We start from the raw sequence: 14,543 nt of genomic DNA on the forward strand, positions 1-14,543 counted from the left end.
ATTCTGGGATCTAGGCCCTACCTCTTACTTAGTTCCTTGAGAGGAAACAAGTTCCTATGAAGTTCTCTTTTCTCCAGACCTTTAGGAGAATTTTCATCACCTACATGGGGATGTCACAGCAGCTTCAGATTCCTGAAGTTCCCTGAAGGGACTTGAGAGCAGTTGAAAGAGAGTGTCTTCTGAAAGTGCCTGAGAGGGATGGCAGAACTTAAAGGGCCCATGTAGATTCTCATCAATGCCTAGTCAAGGTCCGCAGATTCCATTTCATCAGGAATAGAAGCCAAGTACCACGCTTCAGAAAGACCTTGGACATGAGTAATAAGAAGAGCACGAAGAAACAAACCTAGACCTAGGTTTGGATATGAAGTCCTCTAAAGATTCACGTGTTGAAGGCTTGGTCCCCAGTACAGAAATGTTCAGAGGTGGGGCTTTTGGGAAGAAATTGGATCATGAAGATTCTGATCTATTAGTGGACTGATAGCTGGATGGACTACTAGGAAGTAGTAAAAACTATAGGCATGTGGGACTTGGTTGGAGGAAGTAGGTCACTGGGGACTACATCATGTCCCTGGTCCCCAACCCCCATCCCTAGTTCCTGGATATTGTGAGCTGAACAGCTTTCTTCTGCCATGATCCCTCAGCCTTGAAGCCTGGCCACCATGGACCAAAACCTCTGAAACTGTAAGCCAAAGTAAATATTTCCTCCTTTAGGTTGTTTATATCAGGTGTTTTGGTTATGGTGACAAAGAACAGACTAACACAGTCACCTCCTTCCTATCAGGACTGTAACAAGAAACTATGAATGAATACACTGGAAGGAAAAGCCCTGAATTAACTGAACTTAAATCTGAGATAACTGAGAATAATACCCTGATGTGACTGAGTTTATTCAAATGATGAAGTCTCTATCTTCCATTTGGTAGAATGTGGGATTGTGATAAAAATTATTTTAAAATAAACACTGTATTAAAATATTTTATATGTTTTAAAAAGTTATGGCTGGGCACAGTGGAGCACACCTGAAATCCCCGCAACTCAAGAGGATTGCAAATTTGTGGCCAGCCTCAGCTACTTGTTGAGGCCCTAAGCAAATTAGTGAAGGATTCTCAAAAAAAAAAAAAAAAAAAAAAAGGCAGGGGGCTGGAGATGTTGCTCAGTGGTAAAGTGCTTCTGAGTTCAGTTCCCAATACAAAAAAAAAAAAAAAAATGTTTGTGCCCTTGAGTTTGTGACCTGAATATTTGTATAAACTGTAAAAACTTCTTTGGACTATGATAGATATATTTTAAAAAATAAACAATTCATAGACTGAAATTTTGAAAAATGTGTGTGCTTTCTGCATTCACTAATATAGCAGCTCTTGATGAAAAATGACTATCTTTTTTTTCCTCTTTAAACTCTGAAGTTAGTTCTTTGAAAAAATGCACCTTCCTCCTTTAGAATGCTATATTAATGTGAAATAATTACTGGTTTTGTACTTCTTTCTGATAATGTCCTTCCCTGGCTTTTTTCAATAATATCTTCTTCCTGCTCCCAAGTTTTGCGCTTGATTGTATGGTTAGTCTGATTTAAAATGTTTTGCCTTATTTCTCTTCAACATTTGCATATATAAACTGAACTTGATAATACTGGACATAGCTGTCTGAAATGCCAGAATGTCTAGAGACTCTTCCAAGCTTTTCACAAAATATGTTTTGTCTGTGAATACCATTTAACTAGTAACACTGGCTAATAGATGACAAAAAATTCTCATTTGTTTTCACATTAAATTTGATCTAAAACGTGTTTGCACTTTTTTTACTTGTTTTTATTAACACTTATTGACATATTAAATGTCATTCTGAGTTTACCTTTAAAAAAGAAAACCATTTTCCTCTATGAACTATCTAGTAGTTTTTGTCCCCACCCCCACCCCACATTTTACTTTCTCTGGATGCCTCCTGTATGATTTGAGTCTTCTATAGTTAAGACTTTATGTATTTTTAGCCAAGCATGGTGGTGCATGCCTATAATCCCAGTTGCTCAGGAGGCTGAAGCAGAAGAATCTTGAATTCAAAGGCAGTCTCAGCAAAAAGTGAGGTGTTAAGCAGCTCAGTGAGACCCTCTCTAAATAAAATACAAAATAGGGCTGGGGATGTGGCTTAGTGGTTGAGTGCCCCTGAGTTCAACCCCCAGTACTCCCAAAAAATATTTTATTTATTTTTTAGTAGTAAGTAAATAAGCAAATGAGAATTTTCCAAATAATATCTTCCTCCTAAATCCCAGGACCCCATTCATCATAGTCTGCCAAACCTTAATTTCTTCCCAAGTTCTGTCGGTCTATGGAAGAATCATTAAGTAAACCACAGAGAAAGGAGAAAATGCTTCAAAGCAGGCCAGAGACAGACAGGACATAAGGAGATGGGATCATTATAATCAGGGAATTTAGAGTCTGACTTTTCTCTTCTGCCTTCCCTCCTAGGAATATATTAGAACCACAAAACCACTAACTTTGGCTGTAAGATTGTGCTAGAAGGATTCTGGAGGAGGCTAGTCACAGTCCAGCCAGCAAGAGAAGTTAGCATATTAGAGTAAAAGGAAAGTCAGACTTTAGGTCAAAATATCTAAGTTCATGTCTTGACTCTCTCCATAGCTCTGTAAATACAAACAAACAACAACAACAACAACAAAAAAAAAAACCCTCAGTTCTAAGTTTTCTAGGTCTCATATTTCCTGTTTGGAAAATGTATGAGTTGAAGACAAATTTTATTTCAGCACTAAAATTCCATTTCTAGTCTTGAGGTATTCACAAATCACAATGGAAATTTTATTAGACATGTCAAATATATCCACAGCCTCTCTCTCTGTTCCCCTTCAAATCTCTACCTTCAACTGATGACCAGCAGTCAGAAGCCTCACTGTCAAAAGTTTCCTGAGACCCAGGAATAGGAATGCCTTCTCAGGAAAAATGGATAAGTGATTGCAGCAGTGTTGGTAGTAATAATGCTAAACACCAAACTGAAACGAGAAGCCAAGTGGCTCCACTTTCAGTCTTTCGGGATTGATAGACAGACTGATGAGGACACACTTCCTTCACTGCCATGGGTCCGATTGATGAGATTCTGGCCATCAGCTTGCAACCAATTATGCTTGTACAGCCTTTGACCTCCACAGATGATTCCATCCTTCCTATGGAACAAAGGATGGGGAGACAGGAATATTTTAGGAAAGCAGAGGAGAAGCCAATCCTCCCTCATCTTTGAAATTCTGAGTGCCAGCCCCTCTCAGGATCTACTCAGATGTCTGGTTTTCCAGCTTCTGACACCTTCAGATGTTCATTTCACTTTACCTCCACTGAGCTCAACTTTTCCTCGATAGCATCGATTTGTACCATTGGGACAAGGCAGAGAAGGAGCACTTAAACAGGTCCCCACAGCTACACAGGTTGGGCAATGGAGGGTTGCTGTCATACTGGTGGTCTCTAGAGCGGGAAGAGAAGGACAGTTAAGGGACATATCCCACCCAACTCTGAAGGATTCTCTCCTTGCTGCCTTCCTTTCCCAAAGCCTTTGCTGACTATGCCACTCTAATCAAGCCCATTACTAAAGCCTCCCCATCCTTCCCCAGCTGATTTTGTGTCAGAACCCCATCCACATTACTTCCAAACTTTGTGCTTAGGTTTAAAGATAGATGAGAAGGATACAATTCTAGCATCATTGTTTATAGGGAGAGAGACATGTAATTAACTGCAACTCAGTAGGTATTATGTTCAAGGTATAATGGCAAAGGAATGGAGGAAGACCTAACTACCTAAAAAAATTAGGTAAATATTTTCAAAGGGCTGAAACTTGATTTAAGAGGAAGAATGAACAGAGGTTAGCTATGTAAAAATGGAGTTTTGGTGGAGGTAACAAAAAAGACAGCAAGGACAAAGTTCAAGAGATGTGAACCAGCTTGGTGGATTTGAAAAACTGAGAAACTTCAGGGATAATACTCAGTAGGTAGGCACAAGTACAGCTGAACTGTTTTTTTTTTTTTCTTTTTAATGGCCAGTACCACCTCCATTGTTGAGGACTGAATATTAGCCCCAAATAGAACACAATAAATGAAAGAGGGAAATGAAGTGAAAAGATAGACAGGGTCAGATTATTATAAGCTTTGAGGTTGAATTGGGGAATTGGGCTGTCATCATGCAGCAATGAGGAACTAAAATTGTTAGACTGACAATAAACACCACCACCCTACTCAAAAAAAAGCAACAGACATCTTGTTGCTTCATAAATATAAATTCAGTTTACACTCCAGCCTTCACTGATGTCCTAGAGCTCTACTCTGAGCATTGCTTAGACCCATAAAGGTAACTGTTTAGAGAAAATTAATTTGACTGGGAGGTACTTTTGTGCATGTACCACTTGGTCAAGTAAGAACACAAAGAGGAAAAAAGATACAATCTCACCTACTTCCGGGGCATCTAATGTCTTTTGTGTTTTCGAAAAATCAACTATGCTTTGTCGGCTGTTGCAAAGTGGATCCTCACAGTAGTTACTATAGGATACTGCAGTCAAACCAGGAGATGGAGCGTGCTGGACGAATGTCATTGCCTCCATCAATTGCGCGAAGCAGCCCTTAGTGGCCAAAACGGCTGTCTTGTCCCCTGATGAGAGAGGAGGAAAGAAAAATGGATGGCAGGCCTCATGCCTCACCTGGCGAAGGGGAAACAGCAGTGATATGGGCAAAATAACCCTCTCTCCCACCCAACCAACTGCTCCACTCTCTTTTTACCTGCTGTAATCATTAATACACTTTCCTGGCAAAGTTCTCCATTGTCACAAGTCTCAACTTTCTCTGTGGTCCAGTTAAATGTTTGGGCTGGATCATCTTCTATATTCACATACACACCCTTGTGACAATATAAATGTTGGGCCACTGGAAAGAAAATGAGATGAAGATAACCTTTGCCCTTCTCTCCCTTCTCAAAGTGACTCCCTTTTCACCATAAATCCATCCTCTGTGACCCAGGGGCCCTTTTCCCCATCTCACATACTTACAGGTCAAGGAGGAGACTCCTAGGAGAAAGAGGAACAGGAAATCCTGGAAATGGTAGGCTTGCATGGCTTCTTTTAGGGAGGTTAGGAAGAACTGATCAAGATCTGTGATTTGATGTAGAAAAGGTAATGTCTAGGTTTTTGGCAAACACTGCTTTAGGGTAGATTTATGGTATACAAGATTATGACCTCTGAAGTCAGTCTGTCCCTAACTTGTGAGTTTAAGAAAGGTGAAAAGTTTATTATGCCTAATTTCCGTGACTGTAATTCCCAGACCCAGCCACCCATTCCCTATGACTAAGAAATCTGGCAACTCAATACCATTAAACTACTGGATCTAGGAGTCTGGGCTCCAAAACTCCTTTTCCTTCAGACTCAGGAGTCAAGTTTAAATCAGTATTTTCTCAAGGACTTAATATGCCAGCCTTCAACCCCTAACTCCATCAGAACCCAGGATTCTGAGACACCAGCCCTACCTTACCTGGGGAATCCAGGAATTAGGGTTGCAGTGGTTCATTCCCTCAAGATCCAAGATTCAGAGCCCCCAGCATCCTCCCTCAGATGGAGGAGTCTGAGCTAATAACCCCGCCCCCTCAGACCTAAAAATCCAACCCCCAGCCCTCCTCCCTCAGGCCCACCCCTCCTCCCTCAGGCCCACCCCTCCTCCCTCAGGCCCAGCCCTCCTCCCTCAGGCCCAGCCCTCCTCTCTCAGACCCAGGGGCCAGCCCAGTCCTCTTCCCCCAGACCCAAGGGTCCAGCCCAGTCCTCTTCCCTCAGACTCAGCGTCCAGCCCAGCCCCCACCCAGTCCCAGGGGTCCAGCCCAGCCCCCTCCCTCAGACCCAGGGGTCCAGCCCAGTCCTCCTCCCTCAGACCCAGGGTCCAGCCCCGTCCTCTTCTCTCAGACCCAGGGTCCAGCCCAGCCCCCTCCCTCACACCCGGGGATCCAGGCCCAGCTCCCTCCCTCAGACCCAGGGGGCCAGGCCCAACCCCCTCCCTCAGACCCGGGGGCCCAGGCCCAGGCCCAGGCCTCCTATATCAGGACCAGCGGTCCAGGCCCAGCCTCCTCCCCCAGACCTGGGAGCTCAAAACTCAGTCCTCTCTCTTCCGACCCGGGAGTCTGGGCCTCAGGCCCTCCTCTCTCAGACCTCAGAGTCTGGCCCAGGGCCTTCCCTTTCTTCCAGATCCAGGAAACTAAGTCCCTTTCCTCCTTTTCCCCCACTTTAAAGCAGCAAGTTCTTGCTGGCTGCAGGATGACCTCACCAGAATCTCACCACGCCAAACATGCGGGCGCTGGTATTTCTCGCACAATCCAGCTCCCAGAGACACGGAAGGCGGGGCCAGCCTCAGCCTGACAGGACATTCGAAGTCCCATTGGTCGACGCAAAAGCATTGGCTGAACTCCATTGGGGGAGTCTGGAGAATCTCTGCTCCTCATTGGCCACAGAGAAGCCAATCCCTGGCAACGGTAGGTGTGCATGCGCAGAAGGTGAGTAGTGGGCAAGCTGGCAGAAAAGAGTCGGTTTGGTCTTAGGCCGCCCCAGGCGTTGCACTGTAGGGTGTGGGGTGCGTTTCCAAGTGACCTTGCTGACCTTGCTTCTCGTTTTCTTCTCTTTGAGGTGCATTATCTCTGGTTCTCCAGCCACACTAGGAGGTTAAACTCTTGATCCACTGAACCAAATGGCCTACCAAAATGACCTCTCATATTCTTAAGTCTTTCCCTTGCTCCAACACCACCTAGAGGCTCTTGGCACTGGAAATCAACTTGGTCCCCTCAGTCCACGTGCAGGAGCCACTGCTTAGCCTAGGCTTCTTTCTCTGATTGTATCATTGCATCATCCTCCTGCATGGTCTTCCAGATAGCTGAATAGAGGAACATTCTGTTCAGCATCACTTTGTACATCCTTAAATTATATGCATGACCAGTAACCGAGTGGTCACAGGTTGCTACCAGCCTCCGGAGTTGCTAGAATTACAGGCGTGTGCCAACGCATCCAACCCTCTCTAGTTTTCATTCTGCCTCCAGAAGAAAAATTAAGGGAAAGGTAGTGAAATATCCACCTCAAATGCTGGGTCCCTGATGCCTGACCCCCCAGCCCTCTCATTGCTCAAGAACCTATGGTCCCTGCACCAGCTGCCACCTCTCTCAGATGTGTGAACCCAGTCTCCCGATCCCCCTCATACTTGTAAGTCCAACCCCTCAACCCTTCCTACCTCAGACCCTGGAGTCCAGGCCCCAGCCCTTTCTCCCTTGTCCCAAGAGTAACAGCCCTGGCCCCTCTTTCCTCAGATCCAGGAGTCAAAGTCACCATCCCCCTCAACTCTCAGCACCCAAATATAACAGGATGTAAGAATCCCTTTGTGATCCTTTAGAATTGATAGTGATTCTGGGAATTAAGCTAAAAATATTTTTTTTTTAAAGAGAGAGTGAGAGAGGAGAGAGAGAGAGAGAGAGAGAGAGAGAGAGAGAGAGAGAGAGAGAGAGAATTTTTTAATATTTATTTTTTAGTTCTCGGCGGACACAACATCTTTGTTGGTATGTGGTGCTGAGGATCGAACCCGGGCCGCACGCATGCCAGGCGAGCGCGCTACCGCTTGAGCCACATCCCCAGCCCTAAAAATATTTCTTTTTAATAGAGAAAAATGCCACAATAAGAATTGCATTGGTAGAAACACTTAATCTTATATAAAAAAATAAAATACGATAAGAACTTTTCATAGATTAAAAGGACTAGGACTGGTTATACCAGATAAATACCATGTTGAAGGGCACTGACTATCTGTTTCTCACATATGTTGCAAATAGGACTGGCCAGTGTTATCTACAGTGTTTGTCTTGCACAAACACCAGGACAGCTGCTTCTTGGGATGTTGGTCATATAAGGAGCTAAACAAAGTAGCAGAGTGATGACGCCACTGCTTTTCCAGCCTAACTTATATACCCCTTTCCCCGTGGTTACAACTGCAGAATAGAGCACCTTGGAGAGGGAAGTGCTCACCCAACTGGCCACCAAAGACTGGCACCTGACCAGTCCGTTGCCACTGGATCTTCCCCATAAGCATTTCTCAATAAACTTTCTCTCATCCCGTCTCCAGGTGTCTTTTTTTGGTCTCTCAGCAAACTGTCCCTCTGCCCTAAGATAACTTGGCTGTGAATATTACATTTGGTACCCCAGCCAGGAGACCAGGGAAATTTCCATGGGCACTGGGGATGTGGTCTTTGAAAAGAGGAGATAGACAGGTATGGGGAATCTCCTGGGATGACCTTTAACCCCCATGTGTGGGGTGGTGGTGACTATTATGGATGTCGGGGGGATACCCTGTGAGTATAGGGATTCCCCACCCTATGGATTAGGGGGAATACTAAAGTTTATTGATAGACAATAGGATTTACAGTAAAGGAAAGATTGGTATAAGATTATAGTAGCCATGCAGTGGCTCCTAATGGCAGTTCAGACATCATTGGAGCTTCAAGTGGGGCTTTGTCAAATTCCTTCCCTCCTCCTTGCCCCCTTCACTGACTCCTGCAGTGGGGTGTAAGACTTGCACCCAAGTTTGGTGAAACAGGCAGGAATCTCCCAGATGTCCTGTCCAGAGTCACCTTCTGGGCAGGACATAAGGCCAAAGCAAGCTTCCACCCTCTGTTCCCCCCTCGCTTCCCACTGGGAGCTGGCAGTGGTGGTGATGGTGCAGTAGTGACAGTTGAGTCCAAGCGCTATGCGTCTGTCCACACCCTTGGACATAAATTGCCCACAGCAGAAGCAACAGTGGTGGAGGCAGAGGTGGAAGAGTGGGTGGGCCAGATCTGGGTCACTAGGAAGGGAAAAGGAAAAGCCACCACCCAGCCCTGTGTGCACGGCAATGTTTCCACAGCTCTGTTTCTGCTGTTGCCACCTCAGGCCCAAGGAGACAAGCATAAACACAAGTATCAGGAGAAAGTTGTCTTAGAGAGATAAATACTATTTGGCTCTACCATTCACCTGCATTCTGTGTGGGGAGAAAGGAAGGTATCATCATTACCATGAATCTCTGGGAGAGGCACTTCAAGGAGTTAAATTGAAATTTAGTGGTCTGAATATTAAATTTAAAGATAGTGTACTGTTAATCTGAGTCTTTTCCCCACCTAGCAAAAACAGCTCAAGTGTTGATCACACATCTCCAAGGGAGAGGATGAGCCGGGATGAGCCTCTTCCAAATGGCACAATCTGGGCTCTCTGTTAAGTACTCAGGGATGGGTGGATTTGGGTAAAGCTAAAGGGGTACCAGCTGCTGTTATAGATATAGCCCAAGATTTTGTTACTCCAGTTCCCTCCAAATAGTTGCAGACAACTTTGGGATCTTTAAGGGACTGGTGCCCCTTCATTCTGTATTTAGCAGAGATGTTGCACCATTGTGCCATTTAGTACAAAGGGGAACCCATTGGGACTGGGAACCTGAGCACCTTGAGGTCTTTTTTCAAGCAAAAATAGTTGTAAAGCAGTTATAAACAATCCAATAAACAATCCAATAAATGGACTGTTTCTAGCTGCCTTGATGGGTTTAGGTGGGGTCTATGGTATGACATGGCAATAAATGAGTTCCCTTAAGATTTTGATCATAGCTATGGAAAGGAGCAAAAGTACCATATTGTTCCATTAAAAGACAGTTCTGTGCTTTGTGTTCAACCCTATAACTGTATAACTAAGACTACTGAGTTACTGTGTGCATCATCCTCCTGTCACAGGATGGTTGCCAGATGCTTTTACGAAGCCCCATCCTAGATCAGCACGAACAGGCACGGTGTGAAGTGACATGAACATTTACAGCAAAGAACCACATTGACTTCCAACCTTTTTTTAATATTTATTTTTTAGAAGTAGTTGGACACAATACCTTTATTTTGTTTATTTATTTTTATGTGGTGCTGAGGATTGAACCCAGGGCCTCGCACATGCTAGCCCTCTACCACTGAGCCACCATCCCAGCCCCCTAACCTTTTAAGTGCAGAGTTACATGACATTCTAGGACTAGGCACATATGCCAATGAAGAAAAGGAAGTATCAGATGACATTCTATCATCCACCCCTCTGATGCAGAGCCTTTGTGCAGGTTCCACCTGACCCAGATTCACAGTGTTCTTGTGTCATCTATTTCCTTTAGGAACCTTGAGCAGTTCAATCATGGGAATCAGGTAAAAGATCATCAAAGCTGGATTCTGGAATTAGATTGCTGCCACATCTAAGGAGTGCAGAGATTCCCACTGTGATGGAGAAAGATGGAGCATGGGTGAGACAAGGCCTGTGATGACATCACAATTGCTCAAATTATCACCAGTGGTAGTAGTATAAAAAAAAAAAAGTGCAGGCAGAGGACAAAATACTAGGAATAGAAGTGGTCATGGCATTTTGTTACTATGGCAACAGTGGTGACTGGGTTGATTCAACTGGTTTCCTTGAATGAGCATAGAAAGCAAAGCTTTCTGAGGAACAGAAGCAAAAGAAAAAAGACAATGTCCACATGGAGATGCTAGTGGACATTCAAAAGCCTTATTGAACTGAGTCCCTTGACTTCTGTAGTCCCAGGGCAGATTGGCTGAAGACCAAGCCCAGAGCCGGAGGGAAAGACTTGCTGAGTCTTGGACAGCAAGGTCAGTGTCATTCAAGTTAGTTAACATGGGTACAAAGCTCGGAGAATCCATGACTGGTAGCCAGTCATGCTTCATGTGCAACCTTAACCTTGCTTGATTTACAAACCCAAGTGAAATTTGACCTGTTTTTTGTAAATGCCCATGTGAAAGAAAAAAAAATAGAACTGAAGCTCAACCAATCAGAAGCTGTCAATAAACTTATTTAACTAGAGACTTTCCGACAGCACAGACAAAATAAGACACTGTTTAACTGCAACCATTCGAACGTTTCCTTGATTTACTTTTATGTCTGACCTATAGAAGCTTCCTCCTTGTGCCAGCTTGATGGAGCTTCCAAAATGCTTTGGGTTCAGAGCCTTTCAATTTGTGAATCACAGATTGCTCAGATAAACTCTTTAAAATTGCACTGTGCCTCAGTTTACTTTTTAAGGGTATTCAACTTCCACCAGACTGTGGAAAGATAAATGCACTGGTGGAGAAGGAGCATGGCCCTCAGACATGGGACAGGGACTTTGGACAGACCAGTCTCCTGCACATTGATTGCCAGTGAAGACATCTTCCTACTCTGCACAAAATCCTGCCAGGGATGGTGTCTGGGGCAGCTACCTCAGAAGGGAGGCTTGCTTTGCTCCATACCTCCAAGAGTGAGAGGAAGAGCAGCAGGCCTGATCTGGGGAGAGTGAACCACACACTGAGAGGATTATAGGACACAAATCTGAGCTAGCCTAAATCCTGTAACATGTGTAAAGAGGTTTGGGGCCAGTTATCCATTTATTGCCACAAAGCTCCAGATCCACTTTTCATCACCTCATTTGTGATACAGCTGGAGCCCCTTCTCACAAGTATTTCACATTGTAAGTATAAGACTTTGCCAGTAGAGGGTGCTAGAGGAACGCTGCAGAAAAAGGGCTTCTCTTCCATCCCTAGGGTAGAGGTGGAATCCTCTACCTGCCATCTGCCTCTACCATTTTTCTATTGGTGTATATTAATTATACAGAATAGTGGATTTTGTTGTGAAATATTTGTACATGCCTGTAACAATTTGATCAACTTCACTCCTGATTCCTCCCCTTACCCTCCCTCTCACCTTTCCCTTATTGTGCCATATTGTCAAAAGCAATCTACAGGTTCAATGCAATCCCCAGCAAAGAATATCAATGATATTCTTCACAGAACTAGAAAAGAGTAATCTTAAAAAATTCATATGGAAGAAGAAAAGATCCAAAATAGCCAAAGCAATCCTGAGCAAAAAGAGCAATGATGGAGGCATCACAATACAAGTTTCCAAATTATACGACAGAGCCATAGTAACAAAAACAGCATGTGGTACTGGCATAAAAACAGACACATATAGACCAATGGAATAGAAGAGAAGGTACAGAGGACAAAAACCACACAGCTATCTGATTCTTGAAGAATGTGCCTCTTTTCTTTAGAATTCTCTTTACTCTTTAGTAGCCAATCCCCTCTACTAATTAATGATTCTTTATAAGTTTTACATATTAAGATTAGCGTGTGGTGCCTGATTTCCACCTGGACCCTGGCAGATATGGATTCTATGAGTGTAAGAACAAATCTAATGAAGAAGGAGACTTGATAGAGCCAAATTCTTTCACATGGGATTTGGGATTTGAGGTGTTGGCTCAAGCACTTGGGAATGTCATTCCTAATCTGCTAGGGTAGTAAATTAATATCTGGAGTCAATGCTGGGACTTCTCTTGCATTCTGGAGAGAGAGAGTTCCAAGCTTGAAAAGATGGAATGAATGGAACAGTTGACTGCCTACAGATTCCTGCATCTGCATCTGCAACTCACCACAGCCTCTAGCGGGGGATTAAGAAATACATGGAGAAGGAGAGCTCTGTGGCTGGGTGACAGGCATGGCCCCAACCTTGGAAACCAGCAAGGGAAGATGGGGGATTAAGAAAGACACAAAAACATTTACAGGGAGAAATCTGGGACCTGGTGGGACACCATCCTCTGATGGAGGAACAGTGACCCAGAGCTATTACCACACGTTTCTTAGGTAGGTTTTATCATCAAAATGTTATTTGTGGGAAAGTTTCTGCAAAGCAGATGGACTTGAAGGTCATGGCACTTGTGAGACATTGCGGTTATCTTATCATGCCCAGAATTCTCTATCTCCAGCAGCTGGTGCCTGAGTTCAAGGTCCAGACTGAGATAGCTCCGTGCCTTTGCACAGAGCCTTCTCAGGCCAGGCGTCACTATAGCAACTGGGCAATCTTGACCTGCATCTTTGCACAGGAAATACAGCCATGAGGCAGAGACTCCACAAATGGTGACTCACCTCTGAGGCAGAAGATGCTTATGGGAAATGATGTAATGGGGTTGGGTTCACTGATCTCAGTGGGGGAGAAAAAGAAGAGATCTTGGAGTGGCCAAGCAGTGACACTAACCATTCAGAGACAAGGTGCCCTGATGCACAGAGTGAAAAGGCCATCAGAGTGGATTCACAGGCAGGGGTCTAAGGTGAAGCTAAATGGCTTTTTCTGTCAACAAAGGTGATACTTGATAAGTTGGAAATTTTCTTGCTGTCATGTGGAGAAATCTAACATGAGTCACCACAATGACCTCTTAGTCTCCAGACTTAGTCTCCAGACTCCTATGAGTGAAAAGAGGCTGAGTCTGTTTGAGAAGGACCCTGAAATGAGGCGAAGGGTGTCAATAGTGAAACATCCCCCACACAGAAGGACCTGGGGCCATTTGACTGGGAGAGTAGGACACTGATCAAATGGAGGGTCCAAGGAATTATTTGTAAAAATGGATGCACCATGAACCATGCCAGGGTATAGATCAACCCATTCTCTGTGATTCAGGTTGTCTCAGAATGTACAATTTTATAGGTAACTTGGAAAATCCCCTATGAGTCTTCCTGATTCATGCAGCGAGAGCCACTATGGTAGAAAAAGCCAAAGGCACTGCCACCATCATCTCTGCCAAAACAATAAATTAGAAAAACAATGCATCCCAGGGGGAATGCCTGAGACTTATGGCAACATTAAAGCATTTAGCATGCCTATTTGGTCACTGCAAAAGGATCAGGAGGGTGATGACAGGTTGGGGCACATGAAGGTAGCAATGGTAGCTGCAGCAGCAGGTCTGGCTGTGGCTCCTTAAAGATCTACCAGTGGGACTTTTCTGCATTTGTTGGCAGAGATAATCAGAAGGATTTCCATTCATATTTCAGGTACAAGCACTCACCCTAACTTTGTGGCCTTGTGATTTTATTAGCTCTTGTATTCTCTCTCATAGTCCAAAGGGACCTTGATCCCCTGCTTTTTTATGTTTTATACTAATTTACTTCATTCATAACATGTTAATTTCATTGGACACAGTGAACAAGACACAAATGAGCCACAGGGCAGGAGATAAACTGCAAATATCCAGCCTCTCCTTCCTTCTACTGGTGCAATTCCTATAGGTCTGGGACATGTCCCAATGTAGCTTCCAACCTGGGAGATAATTTGCTACTCCTGGTGCTGCTGCCATGAAAAAAGACACACATCCCTTACATTTTGGGGAGGGGGTAGAAGACATAAAGCACATTTTGATATAGTCCTCTTACACGTTTGTCAGAGGACACTTAAGACTGCCAGTTTTGATGACTTTGCAGAAGGTCCCGGCTGGAAACCCAGCTGCTTTGAACCTCAGGGCATGTGACCAACAAACTCAATGTTATTAAAAGTTTCTAGGACATTATGAGAAAATGGGATAATCACAATGCAGAACCTCAAAGTTCTGGATCAAAGACATGTTTCCTTCTGCAGACCATAAGACACGAAGGGCATGGTGACTTGAACTGAATGTCATGTCCCATGTCCCAAGTGCTGTCTGTGCTATTAAATCTTGACATTAGGTTGCACAGAAGCATCCTTCG

At 44.2% G+C, this 14,543-nt stretch overlaps 1 protein-coding gene across 1 annotated transcript; it reads right to left on the bottom strand.

Moving 5' to 3' along the window:
• Positions 1–2,936: 2,936 nt before the first annotated feature.
• Positions 2,937–5,089, bottom strand: Tex101 (testis expressed 101). Its single transcript, XM_026403691.1, has 5 exons — positions 5,026–5,089; positions 4,760–4,903; positions 4,434–4,631; positions 3,327–3,440; positions 2,937–3,166 (listed from the first exon to the last, which is right to left on the bottom strand). Exons 1-5 carry the CDS (start codon positions 5,087–5,089, stop codon positions 2,937–2,939), a joined length of 750 nt encoding a protein of 249 aa, XP_026259476.1.
• Between the last annotated feature and the right edge of the window lie 9,454 nt (positions 5,090–14,543).

Source organism: Urocitellus parryii, chromosome 15, assembly GCF_045843805.1.
Source record: "Urocitellus parryii isolate mUroPar1 chromosome 15, mUroPar1.hap1, whole genome shotgun sequence".
Lineage (NCBI taxonomy): Eukaryota > Metazoa > Chordata > Mammalia > Rodentia > Sciuridae > Urocitellus > Urocitellus parryii.